Here is a 17,524-nt window from a genome sequence, read left to right as displayed (position 1 = left end):
AACATAAGTATGAAAAATAAGTAAATGATGCCATCTAGTGGTCAATGTACCTGGTCCTGCTCTCCTCCTCCCTCCTCGTTGTAGTTGAGGATGTTCTCTCTGATGTCCTCCCAGCTCTGGTGTTCTGCAGGGATGTGGTACACGCCCCTCTTCTGGAACTTACTACGACTGCCCTTCTGGGACCACACTGTCACAGCTACCAGCACAGCTACAGGACACAGAGAAAGGAAACAGTTCAGTCATTATAGTGGATGGAAGAGAATGAGAGATAACACTACTGTACTCTACATGCATCTGAGTGTGGAAGGGAAAGAGATGAAGCAAAACCTATCCTTTTCACGTTCACCTCGTCTTCTGTCGGCCATCTACCGTCCCTCAGGCAATCCTACACTCTATTTTCCCCTCTCCCTTCATGCCATCTTTTCTCAATTTCCCCTCCTCTCTCCCTGCAAGTCTAACCATCACTGATTTTTAGACATTCACCACTGTAGCTACTTCACCCTTTTCCTCATCTCGCTTGACATTTCTAGTTTTAGCACTCAGATGTTTATGTTCGTCTTCTCCACTTCTCATCCCCCTCTCCTTTCCCTGGCATGGGGCTATGATCTCGCTGCGTCGTGTATCAGGGCCGTCAGCGTTGACAAAGGGGCCCTCGGGGGCACTGCCAGTCTGACATCACAGAGCCGTACCCGTCAGAGGCTCATACAAACCTCGCTACCCGTCACGTGTCACTGAACAGGCCCTCTAGTCTCTAGTCTATTTCCCCTGCTCTCCCTTCTACATATATCTAACTACACATCTATCTATATGGTGTTTATCAATGCTGCTAATGGACAGCATTATAATGGCTACTCTATTGATGTCTTTAAGCACGCTCAATGTTCCGTAAAAACAGCTCACTATATGAAGGGTAAAAGGTCATGTGAAGAGAGGGTTTTAGTCACCCATATTTACCGAAGAAGACGAGCAGACACATGCTGATGACCAGGATGGAGCCCGGGCTGAGGGCGGCCATACGGTGGGCTTTCATCTGGCCCACCTCACAACGCTGACCTCTGAACCCCTCGGGGCAACGGCACTGCCAGCTGTCGGGGGTCAGGGCGTGGCAGGTGCCCCTGTTACGGCAGGCCGAGGGTCCACAGGGGGAGGGCACACAGCGGTGGTGGCCTGATGTCTCGTCTGTCACCGTCACCTGGCCACCTGGACACCTGGGAGAGGGCGGAGAACAGGTTTGTTCTTTTAACAATGTCTGTGTGTCCTTAGCATGTGTAAGATTGTGTGTGTGTGAGATAGTGCTTGTATGTGTTTAAATGTGTGTGTAGCCAGCCTCACACACCTGCACTGGTGTTTCCTCCACAGGTCCACACAGTAGAGGGGGCTGCGGCAGGGCTTGGCACTGCAGGCATCTGAGTGACAGCCTGAAGTCACCCCCCTCCGCTCCAACACGGTGCTGAACTCGGTACTCTGACCATCCAGAAGGAGGGAGTGGCCGTTCAGCCTCACATCCCGCAGGCAGCCTGCGAGAGAGAGAGGGAGGGAGCCTTAATGACTGACAAATACTAATAGGATAAAAGATCATCAGAGATGATTGTTTTCTGTGATTGCTACTTCTAAGAAATGTAAAATAGAGGGAAAAAAGGGAAAGTTTGAGTAAAAAAGATGGAACAAAATGATGACAGAAAGATCAGCCACTCCTTCGCATGGACCTGTGGCTTTATGACCCAGCCAAAGATACCCACACTGAGAGCTAGAAGGTAGACACAAGGAGAGAGGAGACCATTACAGTGGAGAGGAGGGGAGGAGTAGAGACAGGATGAGGTGAAATGATGAGAAGAGAGGATGAAAGGAGAGAGGAAAACAGGAGAATAGATTGAGAAAAAGAGGAGACAGATGAGAAAGAAGAGAGAACCAGCAGAGAAAACATGGAAAGGACAGAAGAGGAGACAGTCTTACCCTGGAAGTCAGCAGATTGTCCCGGGGTGGGTCCATTTCCCAGCAGCACACTGGAGGGGTGCACCACAATCTCCCGCCTGTTCCCCATCCAGGCCCTGGCCTCCCGCGAGCCACCGCCCTGCTCCAGGCGCAGCGTGAAGAGGTTGTCATGACGATACAAGCTGGCGAGGACCCACTGGCCCCCGTCGACCCGCTGGCTGGCCAGGCGGAGGGAGTGGGCACCGTCGCCCAGGTTGGCACGCACCGACAGGTGGCCGTCTACGATCTGAGAGAGTGGAGAGAGGACATCAGCAAATGTAGCCACTTTTCACTTTCCAATTGACTAAATTGGATCCTGTGAGTGATGTTACAGCAGGGCACTGACCTCCAGGATGATGTACTCGTTGGCACCGCGGGACGTCATGGAGAGCAGGGTGCCAGAGGAGGAGCGCGTGCGGAGCAGGAGCTGGATGTGTGTACGACGGGGGCTACCTCCCCCCCTCAGCTGGTAGCGTAGCATACTGTCCCTGACGAAGGACCACTCTGGTAGAGCTACAGGGGAGAGAGGCGATATGGTTAATACTCTCTCACACACATTCACACACCAAAATACTGCTGTGAAGAAGAACCAGTCCACCAGCAAAGTCACCTACCTTTGTCACACTTGTGCCCGCTGTACCCGGGGTGACAGTCACAGCTGAAGGAGCCCCACTCGCCCAGGCAGGTCCCGTGGACACCACAGGAGGGTCCACTTGCTGTCACACACACCCCGTCTGTCAGGCCACAGCCTGGGGAACTATCCAAGCTCTCCCCCGGAATTCCCAGGTCATACACCTCCAGAGAGAGATGTACATTATAGGTTAAATATCAGCTTAGAGAAACATAAAGAGCCCTCAGAGTCAGTTATCAACATTTGAGCTCAAATGGATGCCGTTGCTGCCCTGTGATCCTCTCCTTTCACACCCCATGTCAAATAGGGCTTTATATGGTCAACTTCTTTAGCCAAAATGGCTACTACTGTTGCTGTATATAATCAACTGTCTGATCCAAAATGGTCATCCCTCATGCTGTCCTGCTGTGCTCCTCTCCCCTAATTATTAATGTCAAACAGGACTGTATATGGTCAACTGTCAACCATTTGAGCCAAAATGGCCACCACTTCAGTCCCATGTTCCCTCCCTTTCATATTTCCCAGCAGTGACGCAAAACCACACAAGCTCATCTGCTTTCAGGAATAGTTTACGGAGGAGATGTTCTTTTAATTTATGTCTTATTTGGACTTTGAAATCGTTTTTTTGTCCTCATTTCATAAGCTGTGCTCAAACGACCTTCTGTCCAACTCTCTCCCCTGGCACTCTCAGCCAGTGCCAACAGAAGACACACACAAAGAGATTGACGCACGCACACGCACACGCACAACCTGCACACAACACATCACACACACACACACACACACAACACACACACCACACACCACACACACACACACACACACACACACACACACACACGTTGCAGAGAGAAGTCGCAAAGAGACAGAGAAGCTAACACTCTCCAACTGAAAGACAACATACACTGCCTCTCAAAACACTGTAGGAAAAACCCACTCACATAAACAAATGAATATTGACAACCCCATAGAGTAAACAGACTAAAAGAAAGCATCTCTTCTTCCCAGGTATATTAATACAGCTGCCAGTCTCCGTCTCCTCTGAGCTCTGTTCATAAACCTGTCACTATCAGTCTGATGGATAGACAGCTCTGTCACTCTGATGGGGAGCATGAAAACACTGTGACAGTGAGGAAAGGAGGATAGAACTACTAGAGAAGTGAGGAATAAAAGGTGGTGGAGGAAGAGGAGGTGTGACTTTAATGAAGAGGGAGAGAAAGAAAGAACGAAAGAAAGAGAACGCAAGGGAAGGGGGAAGAGAGAGGTTACCTTGCTATCGACCACCAGGTTCCTGAGGCAGCCAGTGAAAGCTTTGTAGCGTCTGTGTGTGGAGGTCTCCTTCAACCCACCCAGCTGGAGAGGCTGGTTCACATTCAGGAACCTGGGAGATGGGGAGGAGAGGGAGAGAGATAAGAGTCAGTAACCAGGTTTCCATCCAACCTTTTCATGTAAGTAAAGTACATTTCGGATAAAAAAATAATAATGTCATGACAGGCTTGACGGAAACAGAACATTTTTCGGTAAACTTTCCAAATGTCGACAAAACAAAATACGCTAGACAATGTGGGATCTTTTTGTGTTGGTAAAATGAATTATGCGAGAAATATCGATGAAAACGCTTTTATGCGCAAATATTGATATAATAATTATATAGAAGTAAACTTGGAGTCACGCGATGACATGTTGCGTAGGCCTCCCACCATGACTCGTCGGGAAAGCATGCCATTTATTAGGCTTCAGATGAAATAGGTTATGATGAACTTTACAGGGTGGTTAAAGCGCACGTTGATGAGCTTGATGTTCCTTTCCAATAAATATTGAGGGTCTTATTCTGGTGACATGATAATCGATGCTTGGCTGCTGTTTGACAAATAAAAATAATCTCTCTTTTGTCCATAATAATAATCTCATCATGTCGGCTATATGTGCGCTCTAGTCAACAGCGTGCAGATAGCGCTATTGGCTAGAGAGCACGTGCCAATACCAGAGTGGGCACACTCACTATATAACAACAACAACAAAATATTTGCGTGAAAACCATCAGTATAGTTTAAAATATTGAATTTTTGTATTCAGTATGTGGGAATTTGACCGCAAAAGGTATTTTTATGTGCACTACGTTATCACGCACTGCCTTTTATCTGCAACGGGTCAGTTTGATGGAAACACATCTCTGGTGAGAAAATGCACATCGTTTTTATTTAGCAGATTTTAGAATATTCACATGAAAATCTGTCGCCAATTGGATGGGAACCCAGCTAGTGTTAGCTTGTGCATAACATGGTTTGTCAGTAGTGGTCTTCAGTGGTCTGTAGTAGTCTAGTGGTCTACAGTTGTCTGCTCTTACCTCAGGTTGCCAGGGGTCTCTCCAGAAGCCTTGCAGCCAGACTGATCTGTCTCCAGCACCTCCACCACTAGACCCTCCACCTCATTCACCACTGCCCCCGAACACTGGTCTAGGATCAGTTGAACTGCCTGGATTAAACACATCATATAGCACCACCGTCACGTTCACAGTCAGGTCCTAGCTCAGTTCATAATGTAAGCATCCCAATGAGGATTCCCCCTTCGGCTATTCCCCAATCCCCAACCATTCCCTCCTCCAACCCCTCTGGGAATATGTCTGGACCTTTCCGTCACTGACGATGTCCAGGCGGTGCCATCGGCGGTCCGTGACAGTGGATCTCGCTGGGAGCTGCAGCGTCAGTGTTCCCGATCCATGGCTGATGCTGAGGGTCGGAACGCCATTCCTCAATTCTGGAAGAGAGACAGGAAACAGGGATGAGGAGAGATAATCACTTTGAGGCTTGAGATCACATAACAGTGGAAACACACTCTGACTCTCCAATCAATCTAGTCATTTTCACAAACACATTCTTGGAAACAAGCCATTCTAGCCACCAAGCGCTTGAAACKGTCTGACTCACCAATATGCAGAGTTACATTGATGAGCCACCTTAATGTTGCATTAACAGTATGCGTGTGAAAGTGTGTATGACTACATGGTGTGTGACCTGACCAACCTCTGTGTTCTACACTGCTACTCAGTTGAGCAGCACCAGTGAAAAATGCTTCACYGCAATCAATTCAGCAGCCATGTTCGATTTGCTATCCCCGGAGCGGGGGAACTTGGAGCAGGCTCGATAATTACATAAATGAATGCGACGGGGCTACCAAACAGATTATGTAAGGCCTTTCTAAAGGCCAAACTGGACTAATCTTTTAGGGACATATAGGACCTCTGGGATGTGACATTAGGATTAGGGGGGACATGACTTGACATAAAAGCCACATGGCTTATTGGGACCTGAATATGACGCAGGCTTATGAGGATATGAGTTTGTCACCTCCACTAGAGGTTTGATCAAGAGTGCTGGTTGCCAGTCGATCCCCATATTGCTTACCTATCCACATCCAGACACCTTGAAAGTAGGAAGTAGGAGTAAGTGGGATGGACTATGGTGTGGTTGTTTCTGTTCAGGGCCTACATGTAGGCTGTCTGTTCTTACCCAGAGCGATGTAGTCCTCCTGCTCTCCGGCCTGGGCGGGGCCTAGAGGGCCATTGTAGAGCAGCAGCCCATTGGCTGACTCGGTTATGAACTCCAATGAGATGTGGCTTTGAAAGCAAGGCCTGATGGGAGGGAACCAGGCGTAACCCTGGCCGTGGAAGGAGTGCTTGGTCTGCTGGCACTCAGGTCCGTCAAACATGGGTGGACACTTGCACCTGAACGGCAGGGGAGAAACATTGTGAACGTGTTATTTCTAACAGCTAATGCTAACTAGCGAGAGCTATTGGCTCCAACTGTCTTTGACCGTCATACCTGTATCCCAGCTCGCTGTCCTGACAGGTGCCTCCGTTGAGGCAGGGGTTGCGGGGGTAGGAGGAGCAGGCCTGGTGCAGGCTCTCTCTGGCCCTGCAGCCGCAGCGTGCCTCAGAGGAGGCGGAGACAGACACCAGGGAGGTGTTCCCGGAGCTGAGGGCGGTGGGGGTGAGGCTGAAGGTGACGTCGCTGCTGCAGCCGCCCGACTGACTGCAGTCTGTGTAGGGACACTCGTCTATACCCACCTGGGAGATAGACACACCCAGTGCTGCTTCCAACTGAGAGAGGAGGGGGGAGAGAAAGAGAGCGTCAGTCTACTGCCTGTCAGTGAAATCAAATTGGTTTGAATCAGTCTTCATATCGTCTTCATATCAGTCTTTCATAGTCTTCATTTACAGTCAGGTGATGTCTCTGGATGAATTCATTCTGACTCAATCTGACTCCAATGGCTTAAAAGCAACTCACCAGTTCCATTCAATCTTAACAGGCAGCAGTAAAACTGTCAGTGACACACATCCAGTGTATAAACAACTGCTTCTGGGCAGCGCAACACTCACTACAAAACAGTTTAGGATTTATGGACTAGTGAAGACTTTATAAAGACTCAGACGTTCTCTCCTGTCATCCCTCTTTTTCTCTCCATCCATCCATCCATCCCTCTCTCTCCCTTTCTGTTCACCCAGCACAAGCTTGGGTCACCAGATGCTATCTCATGCCTTAAATGGACATGAAAAATGTACACACACTTGAGTAGTGTGCCGCTGTGCGTGTGTGATTAAATGTGTGTGAGAGTTTAAATGTGTGTGTGTGTGTGATGAAATATGTATGTTGTTGAGCATGGTGTCAGTGTGTGTGTGTGTTTAAGTGTGTGTGAGATTTTAAATATGGGTTTCTTTTTAGTAGTGCATCACTGTGTGTGAGATAGTGTGAATGAACTCTTATATGAGAGACTTGTGTGTATCCCATCTTCACCTTAGCTTTATGCGGCATCACATTGCCGTGGAGTTTCTCGGTCTTGTAGTATGGCGAGCCGTGGGCGGCGAACCACACGTTGACCTCGCGCTCACCCTGGCGGTTGCCATTGGCGACAGAGAAGACGTGGACGTTGTCCCGGTCGGTCTGGAGAAGCTCGGAGAGGAGACGACCCAGGCGGGAGAAAGAACTCTCCTGACCCGGTGCACTACTGAAGAACTGTTCCACTGTGATGTCTGCCCAACAGGATGGTGGGATTGAATGGTCAGGACACTCAGTTCATCAACACACTACAAAGTGGAATGCCCCTTGCAAAGCACTCCCCTGCCCAATGTTCTACAGATAACGATAGTACAGATCAGTCAGATGTTTGTAAATTCTCAGCTGGTGCCTGGGGGTGATGTGAACCACGACCTTAGGGAACTATTAGATACAAGAAAGCCTGCCACACAGCACTCAGGCATGCATGTCATCACACGTGACACGGTTACTATGGAAACATTATGACAGCATTAGCTCCTTATGGTCTGTGGTCAGTGACCATGAAAAAGAGTGAAAAGTGACGATATTGGCTGATACACTAGGTGGCAAAACTCACTGGACAGGCGCAAAGAGCCAGCGTTCTGGACCGCCTCCTCGTCCAGCTCCATGACGACGACCTCCGCAGTGGAGGTCACGTCGGGCCAGGTCTTGTCGGAGACACGCACCTCGAGGCTGTAGGAACCCACCGGCACAGGGGCCCCCTCTCTGATAATCAACTGGCCTGAGTTGTGGTTCAGACTGAACAACCCGCTGAGAGAGGGAGGAGGGAGGAGGAGATGGAGGGAGAGAGCAAGATAGAGGGAGAGAGAAATGGAAGAAGATCGAGAGAAAAGGGGGGTAGTGGGCATAGAACAGAGTGTAAGAGAGATCAGTAGTAGTCACCCCGGTRTTCATCCATGCAGGACTATCCCTGGCCTCCCTCCATGCTCACCATCTCACGTTAAAACACTGAACTGTCCAGGGAGACAGCCACATGCATAATAGATGGCTTCACTATCAGTATCAATGCAACCCCCTCTACCCTACCTCTCCTGTACTCTACCAACACCTCTCCCTCCTCCCACCTAGCCCCCTGTTAACTCTATTACTCTATTCCCTGAACACTCAGTTCAGTGTTCACTCTATCAAAAATCTATTCCCCCTGAACCTGTTCCCACAGCCTCTTAGGTTCCTTCTACGTCTCTCTGTCTACTCCCCATAGACACATTCTCACTACACTAACCCCACCAGCCCTACCTAAGCCCCATGTTAATACTGCAGAACTTTCTATCCTATCCTGCTCCTAAAGTCTACTTCTCACTTCACTAACTTTTCTTACTCACATGTCCTTGTTCCCTCTATTACAGTCACTCTTCTCCTTCCCAGCTATCTACTCATATCTTCTCTCCCCTTCCATCTATCATCCCTCTATTTACTTGGCCCCTGTCCACTCTGTCCCTTATCACTGGCTCAGATCATGACAAGGGAATGATGATGGTTCTGCTGTGGCTATCTCCATCTACCTCACGCTCTCCTCATCTCTCAAGTTAGAGGTCAATGCCAAGGAGTTCATCTGATGTCTTTCAAAATGTCTCTGTTTTTGAAGCTTCCGTCTCTACTGAAAATGGTTCTATAGTTCTGTTCTATAGAGCCTTTGTACAACTGGAGCAACAAACAAATGTTTACAGATACACCTAGCTTTACCACATGACCACGTTATTGTTTTAGCATCACCTTGTTTGATGGCACACCAAGGTAAGTACCCTCACACACTGGCCCATGATCAAAAGAGATTTGAAAAGGTGCCATGGCTCTCTCTTACGTAACAGTAAAAGCTGGTTCTGCATGGCCCGTGACCTTCAGAAGTCAGGCCAAACGAGGTAATTATCTGAGCCATAAGAAAATTAAACCAGCTGGCCCAATTGAAGAGGTGCTGAGCTGTGGGGAGATGTGTGTTATGTCATGCCTCCCCGGGACATCATGTTAATGTAATACATTAATGAATCCCTGTTTGCAGAGCTAGCTGGGGCAAACATGCAACACAGCACTTTGGAGACAGAAAACAAATAGGCTTCAAATCATCATCTACACGGATGGCTGGTAGGTATAATGAGATGATCCATATAGTTTGGTCCTTCGAGACGCATTGGGATCTGCTGACTGGGGATTCAACATGGTAATGGCTCTTTCTTGTTCACTTTCTCTCTCTGTCATTCCTTGTCATCTTTTCGTGTGCTTACTAGCTCTCCCGATTACAGGTGTCTCATTAGAGGGAGAGGTGCCAGCAGCGTAATCAGCTTCTTTTCAGTGCACACCAAACATTGCGCACCCATCAAACAAAACCAGAGCGCCGTTCCTCATTTCACTGGGAATTTTCAATACAATTCTTTATGAAGTATTAATAATGGTGCTCCTGACAATTCATGTCTCCCTTTCCCTCTCGCTTTCCCTCTCTCTCTTCCAATCTATTTCTACTTTCTCTGTTTCTCTTAAACGGCCTGTTTCTCCTTCCCCTAAAATGTACCTTTCTCTCCTTTTACATTCTGTCTCTCTCTCTCTCTTTCAATCCCACACTTTCCTCCCCTCTTATTGTACACTCTTTTGTCTTATTCTCTTTTCCTCTCTCTTAAGTGGCCGGGCTTCATTCCAACTTTAGTGAGGAGATCAAAGTACCTGGGGGGTTTGCCTTGGAATCTGTAAACCTTTTCGCTCCAGTCGTCAAGGTCAGGGGATTGAACCTGTCCAAGCACTGTTGTGGGGAGAACACCTACGGGGGAAAACTCAGAATTAGGTGCGGGAAGACAACCCCTCCCTGTCGTACACCTAAAGCTCTCAAGAGTGAGAGAGAAAAAGAAAGAAAGGGAGAAGAGGAGGAGGAGGAGGGGAGGAAGAGGAGGAGGAGGGGCTGAGGAGGGAAGATAAGTTGGAGAGCGTGGCCTCGTTGGCACATATGGACACGGTTTTGAAAACACAGCAGGGGAAGTGCACACATTAGCATGTTAGCTCCCGTTTTCCCTCCAAAAAGCTAAATGGAGTGCTGTAATCCCCTTAGGCGTGAAATAAAATAAAACATGTAATGGCTCCTGTTTATATGCCTATCAAACCTGGGACTTAAGCTTAAGTAAATTGTTTGCTTCATGGCATGTTTGGAGATACATGATGAATTCTTATTAGAGGGTTAATGTACTTTCTTCTGGCAAAACCCATACAGAGAATCTACTAAAAATACATTACAGAAAACCAGAGTTTTTCCAGCAGTTACAGCAAGCTGACAGATGGCATGAAATACTAAATAAGTGATGTTGGGCTTCAAGAGTCCTTAAGCATTCAACTGTGACAAGTAGTGTCGTCACAACATCAGCAGAACACTGGAGAAACATACCATGGTAGCTGTACACGAAGAAGTCGGTGTGGCCCGGAGAGTGGGGGTGGTCATTTCTGTCACCGATGACAACCGTCAGTGTGCTGGTTGAGCTCATTGGAGGAGACCCGCTGTCAATCATGAGAATGGGAAGACGGTACTCCTTCTGGCGTTCCCGGTCAAAGGTTCGCAGGGTAGTCAGTGCAGCGCTACCGTTGCGCAGGTCAGTCAGGTTGAAGCTGTTAGCATCGGAGGTTAACATCAGGAGACGGATGGAAAACGGTCCACCATTGGGTGAGGAGTCGCGGTCGGCTGCGTGGAGAAGCAGGGATGTATCGTTTATTCTCACCGCCTGGGGGGCAGCCATGTTTTCCCACACAATGGGCTTGTAGGGCACCTCAAACTCTGGCCCGTTGTCATTGACGTCCAGTACGGTAACCATAACGATGGCGGTGCCGGTGAGTGGCGGGCTGCCTGTGTCGGTGGCCAGGACCATGAGTCTGTGCTGGGATACCATTTCCCGGTCCAGAGAGTCAGCCACTACCACCCAGCCTGACTGRTCCACCAGGAACTGCCCGTWGGGGTCAGACTCTTTGGCAATGCTGTAGGAGAAGCGGCCATTTAGTCCTGAGTCCAGATCGGCAGCGGTGACTTGAGCCACAATGGTGCCAACAGACACGTCCTCAGACATGGCAGGAGCCTCATAGAACTGTGGGAAGAAGACGGGTGCGTGGTCRTTGGAATCCTCCACCTGAACCAGGCAGTATGCCAGGCTGAAGAAGTCTGCGTCTTCYGCCTTYACAGTCAAGTTGAAYGTTCTCTCGTGGGGCTTTTCAAAGTCCATCTTCTTCTTCAGCCGCACCACACCACGCCGGTTCGCCTTGTCCGTCTCCACAAAGAACTTCCTGTCCTCGTCGCCTCCGACGATGCTGAAAGTGACCACTGCGTTCTCACCCTGGTCGCCATCGCTGGCGGAGACCGCCAGTACCTCGCTGTTTACCTCTAGGTCCTCTGTCACCTATTAATATTGATAACAAATTACATGAAAATATTGATAACAAAATACTCATCAAACATTTTACAGAGCAACAGTGTTGGGGTGAACATTTTGTATTTTGAGCAGGTGAACAAACCTGGGCATTGTAGACCCTCTGGGTGAAGACTGGTGGATGGTCATTCACATCTGACACCATGATAGTAGCCGTTCCAGTMCCRGACAAGCCCCCACCATCCCTGGCCTCAACCACAACCAGATAGCGGTCCTCCACCTCACGGTCCAGAGACCGTAGAACTGTACTGATGGTTCCAGTTGAAGGGTTGATGGAGAACAGATTGAGGTTGATCTCGTTGCGAACGTTCTGTACGATGCAGTAGGTCAGTATGGCGTTCTTCCCGGCCTTGGGGTCATCTAAATCCGCGGCCCTCATCTCCATCACTGAGGTATCGGCGGGAGAGTTCTCAGGCACGTGGCCAACAAAGCAGCCTGAAGCGTCCGGCGCCGGGCATGGGAAGACTGGTGCGTTGTCATTGATGTCATGAACTTCCAAAAGGACGTCAGCAAAGCCAGTGAGTCCCGCCCCTCCCTCATCGGTGGCCAGAACCAGGAAACGCCAGGCCGGGCGCTCCTCACGGTCCAGACGGCGTTGGGCGTAGATGCGGCCTGTAGACTCATCGATGGTGAACTCACTGTCGGCTCCCTGGCCGTGGAGTGAGTAGCGCAGGGCGCTCTGGTCTGCCTCCTGGTCTGGGTCGGTGGCTGAAACCTACAAACAGGAAACCCCCAAAAACCTAGTATTAGACAATAGGGCCGGATAGAATTGGCTGTGAATTTTTCTTTTCAATTAAATAAAATATGTATATATCATTTGATTGAACCATTTCTGTTGATTTACGGATATTCTGCCTCTTCAGATTCCATCTGGCCCCAAAAATAGGACATGAAAAGAGAATTGATTGCAGTAGCCAATATACAGTCTGTTGCCTTGCAACAAAAATAAGACAATTTTCCTTGTTTTCCTCTATAGATAATTAACCTGCCTTCATGTTATCTCTGTGTGAAGGACAAGCTCAGACACTTCCCCCCACATCTATCACCAGAACGCACAATGCAATTAAAAGTTAATAGATGCCAGCAAAAGAAGAAATAYACTTTCTTTMTTYCTCTCTTCYSCTCTCACCGGAGGGTTTGTTTACAAAAGCCTTTGAAGTTTACATTTTTTTCTCTCCATTTCCTGACAATGCAATGAGAAGACAATATCGAGACACGGTGCGGCGTACGACAGCCAAGGCCAGGTAAATACTCATTTCAAATTGGATTTCCWATCTTTTTTCTTTCGGCAGRATTGTATTCATATACAGAGCGAAGGAACTTCGGGGAGGGGATGGCTGCCTGCCACACACTGGAAACTATTAAGTGCATTAGAGGGGAACCGAGTGCACATCAAATCAATTCCAMCTYCAGGAAAGSAGCCCTGGGTTGAATACTGTGACACATGCCTCYCTCTCTAGGATTACTTCCATGCCCTCATGAATCGTACTCCTTTTTAATCTGATTTACCTTGGCGACATGCACATACAGTATTATTGGGAATAACTGGGAATAGGTGTGACGAAACTAGGCTGGGTACACAATGAAAGCCTAAGAAAAAGCAGGAGGCTCCACAACTATTTATCGTGGGTAAACTGTGGGTGCTCATGTTTAGTAGTATTAGGTATCAACACTTTAGGATAGGAGTATAACATCGGAGCATATTTGATTTCACACAATGTCCACATGTGCGATGAGTTACTGTATATATTATGTTACTTGAGAGGTGAAACCAAAGCCACATTTCCATCAATGGGTGGACAATGTCACTGCATTCACTTCCATTCTATTACATTTTTAAGACTGCATGTATAAAACAGAATTTCCTCACAGCAAGTTTAGCTTTATCAAAAAAGGCTTTCAAATATCAGTTGTCATACCCTGCTTATGTCGTTGTTACAAAGGGGCTATGTATGAATGACYTCTGACCTCCAGCTAAAGACAGGAGGCTCTGTAAGTTAATGAAACAACCTAATGGTGTAATGCACTGTTTATGTGGCTGTTATAAGAGGTAAACCAGTACGTAGGGCCTAGAGCAGGGATCATCAACTAGATTCAGTCGCGGGACGATTTTCTTCTTGAGTGGATGGTCGGGGGCCGGGTACATAATTACAAATCATTTTTAGACCGAAAATTGACAGAAGAAGCCCAAACAGATACACTTTTTGACTAAAACATAATAGTTTCAAACCTTGCTTACATTTGTATACGGGTGTCTCTCTAGTATGTGTCGGAATACTTGGGAACAGAGTTCCAAAATTAAAATCACTTGGAGCTGATTTCCTGGTGTTGAAAATAAAACATTTAAATAATTGTTTTGCTCAGAAAACTTGGGGAACCAAATAAAACCACCTGCGGACCAAATTCGGCCCATGAGCCGCCAGTTGGGGAACCATGGCCTATAGTATGTATGACATCTGACCTCCAGCACGAAGACGGGCAGCTCGGTCAGCTCCTCTGTGACAGCGGCGTGGTACTCTGTCTGGCCGAAGACGGGCGCCTCGTCGTTGCGGTTCACCACCTGGACCACCACTAGGCTCTCGTTCTCCCATTTCCCGTCGGAGGCCACCAGTCTCAGCTCGTAGCGCTGCTCCATCTCGTAGTCTAAATGCTGGGCCACAAAGATGGTGCCCACCTCTGGCTCCACGTCAAAGGTGCCCATGGTGTTGCCAGAGGTGATCTGGTAGCGGAGCTTGGCGTTGGCACCTGGACAAGGAAATATGGCTGTTTCAAGGTTGCTTTTATTGGTTGGACAAGGTAGAACTAGTCGTCCATGTTAGAGGAGGAGAAATGAGGACATAGTTACAGACCGTATGACTGTGGTATGTGTGTGCTCACTCACACACAAGCCTACAGGCTGACAATCTGCACACGCACAAACACGTGCCGCACAAAAACAAAAAAACGACCTCAAACTTCCAACAGCCCTCAACACAAAAGAACAACCCCCACAATACCCTCTCTGAGTCACACAGTGCCATCCGGCTATCAAATATTTCAGAGGAAAACATCCGTTTCTCTCACAGTGGGCCTCATTAGACAGAATACAGAAGGCAGTGAGGGCTGGTCTCATCCACCCCCACCTCATCTTTGTCTCAGGCACCACCCGTTCTCCTCCCTCCCTGGCCCTTCATGTCCTCAGTGTGTTCAGTTAAAAATACACAAGTGCACACAACAAATGTACATAGAGTACCAGTCAAAAGTTTGGACACACCTACTCATTCAAGGGTTTTTCTTTATTTTTACTATTTTCTACATTGTAGAATAATAGTGAATACATCAAAACTATGAAATAACAAATATGGAATCATGTAGTAACCAAAAAAGTGTTAAACAAATCAAAATATATTTTAGATTTTAGGCTCTTCTTGAACAGCTTTGCACAGTCTTGGTATTCTCTCAACAAGCTTCACCTGGAATGCTTTTTCTCCTTGAAGGAGTTCCCACATATGCTGAGCACTTGTTGGCTGTTTTTCCTTCACTCTGCGGTCCAACTCATCCCAAACCATCTCAATTGGGTTGAGGTCATGTGATTGTGGAGGCCAGGTCATCTGATGCAGCACTCCATCACTCTCCTTCTTGGTCAAATAGCCCTTACACAGCCTGGAGGTGTGTTGTGTCATTGACCTGCTAAAAAACAACAGGCAAAGGGTGGCTGCTTTGAAGAATCTCAAATCTCAAATATATTTGCTTAACACTTTTTTGGTTACTACACAATTCCATATGTGTTATTATCATAGTTTTGATGTCTTCACTATTATTCTATTACGCAGAAAATAGTAAAAATAAAGAAAAATCCTTGAATGAGTAGGTGTGTCCAAACTTTTGACTGGTACAGCACATATTTGTGAATACTCTCACACATGCATGCACACATCTTTCTAATTTCCTCTCTTCTTTTATCTAATTTATCCCTCTTATCCTCCCCTGTTATCTTATCTCCTCTCCTCTTCACTCTCTCATTCCTCCTCTCTAACCTCATCCACTCTACCACTGTCAACCCTAATCAGATACCCCATCAAAGCGGAGAGGAGAGGGCTAGGTCGGGATGGCGTTCCCGGTCTGGGAAATGGGAATAATGGGACGGGATCAAAGGAGTCTGAATCCTGACTGCTGGTGTCTGTCATGTTAGAGTGCTGGGTGCTCCATCTCGGAGCTCCACAGTGGGACCTTCATACTAGTCCTTATAAAGGCTATGTTAAAGGCTGAATAGGGGGAATGTGGTATGGGGTATCGGTAAGCCATTAGTGAGTCTATGAGTGGGTAGAGATATATGCAAGAACTGTTCAAAAACACAACAGATTGTGCACGAAGGCTGGATGCACTTACTTAAACATGACACATTCACATTCCATAAACAATCTCAATTTCATATTGGTTACTAGTTTCGCGGCACCAAGTCTATCCTCCCACGCGCCCCACGCTACAAAGAACATATGCGCCATAAACACAAACACACACTGTTTCTCTCTCTACATCTCTCATCTACTCTCGTCTCTCTGCCTCCTCTCTCTCTCTCTCCTCTCTCTCTCTCTTCTCTCTCTCTCTCTCTCTCCTCTCTCTCGCTCCTCTCTCTCTCTTCTCTCTTCTTCCTCTCTCTCTCTCTCATCCTCTCTCTCTCTTTCTCTCTTTCTCGTGCTTTCTCTCTAATCAGCAGTACACATCACACCCACACTCCTGTACTCCATGCGCTTGTCAGCCCTGTTTACCAAGGCACACAGAGGTTTAAATGACGACCAAAATACACATCTTCCTCATACACATGTTGTAGGCCTGTCAGTTATCGAACTATGTCCCTTCCCCTCCATATTTCTCCGGGCCAAAGATAGAATGGTAGGAGATGTGTGTAGATAGTCGTCGGGTGGCTTAAGTGCGCTGCCAAGTGCAGTGCTGCATAGAGCGCTATGATCATGCCGTACCACTCGCTCAACAAATGGTGTGTAGTGCTATGGTGTAGCGTCAGTGAACAGCGCGAGAAGAGATACGCAGTGCGCGTGCGACGGATGTGCATTTGAAGGTAAGACATAGTAGAGTAAGTTGCTGGAGAAGATAGAATAGCGAGAGAGAAGATCGCAGGGACAGTAAAGGCTCCAAGTGATGAACTTTTGCCTCCGTTGGCGCACTCACCCTAATGATCGGTTGGCCAGGTAATGTTTAACCGCACCCGTCCCTGTAAAGTATAGACTCGTGAGGGGGCCAACTTGCACATCAGGGGGGTGGTAGGGGCGGCTCAACGCGGTTATGTGGTTTTATCCTAAGCAAAGCAGGAGCTCCACAACTGAAGCCCCAATAATTCTGAATTAGAGATCACCAGCATATCCCTCCCCACACCAATGTTAATCCACATACACATACCCTAATCTGTTTACCAATATAAGCTAGAACACCTAAATATCTGTATTTACCATTAAGCTAAGACAACCATATATCTTTTACACATTAGCTAAGACAGAACCGGTATATCTGGTTTACATTACCTAGACAACCATATCTGTTTACCATTAAGCGAGACAACGCGTATACCTCCGTTACCATTCTAGCTATGACAACCTATATCTGTTACCCATTAGCTAACAAACCTATAATCTGTTTACTGGACAAACTTCAGCTCAACTCTAACTCCAAATGTAACATTCAGCAAAAAAACTTGATCTGTTAAA

At 47.6% G+C, this 17,524-nt stretch overlaps 1 protein-coding gene across 1 annotated transcript in view; it reads right to left on the bottom strand.

The window, feature by feature from the left end:
• Positions 1 to 17,524, bottom strand: part of LOC111964641 (putative neural-cadherin 2) — a 133,048-nt gene that overhangs the window by 2,494 nt on the left and 113,030 nt on the right. Inside the window, 17 exon segments of the mRNA XM_070443811.1 lie at positions 51 to 208; positions 955 to 1,208; positions 1,337 to 1,517; positions 1,954 to 2,218; positions 2,318 to 2,484; positions 2,586 to 2,766; positions 3,872 to 3,983; positions 4,950 to 5,077; positions 5,232 to 5,359; positions 6,112 to 6,326; positions 6,424 to 6,701; positions 7,396 to 7,631; positions 7,994 to 8,187; positions 10,090 to 10,183; positions 10,799 to 11,795; positions 11,911 to 12,540; positions 14,287 to 14,570. Of these exon segments, the coding sequence (XP_070299912.1) occupies positions 51 to 208; positions 955 to 1,208; positions 1,337 to 1,517; positions 1,954 to 2,218; positions 2,318 to 2,484; positions 2,586 to 2,766; positions 3,872 to 3,983; positions 4,950 to 5,077; positions 5,232 to 5,359; positions 6,112 to 6,326; positions 6,424 to 6,701; positions 7,396 to 7,631; positions 7,994 to 8,187; positions 10,090 to 10,183; positions 10,799 to 11,795; positions 11,911 to 12,540; positions 14,287 to 14,570 (4,502 nt within the window).

The sequence above is a fragment of the Salvelinus sp. IW2-2015 genome, linkage group LG6.1 (genome assembly GCF_002910315.2).
Source record: "Salvelinus sp. IW2-2015 linkage group LG6.1, ASM291031v2, whole genome shotgun sequence".
Lineage (NCBI taxonomy): Eukaryota > Metazoa > Chordata > Actinopteri > Salmoniformes > Salmonidae > Salvelinus > Salvelinus sp. IW2-2015.
The sequence above is the reverse complement of the archived record's forward strand: the minus strand, read 5'-3'. Positions and strand labels throughout refer to the sequence as shown.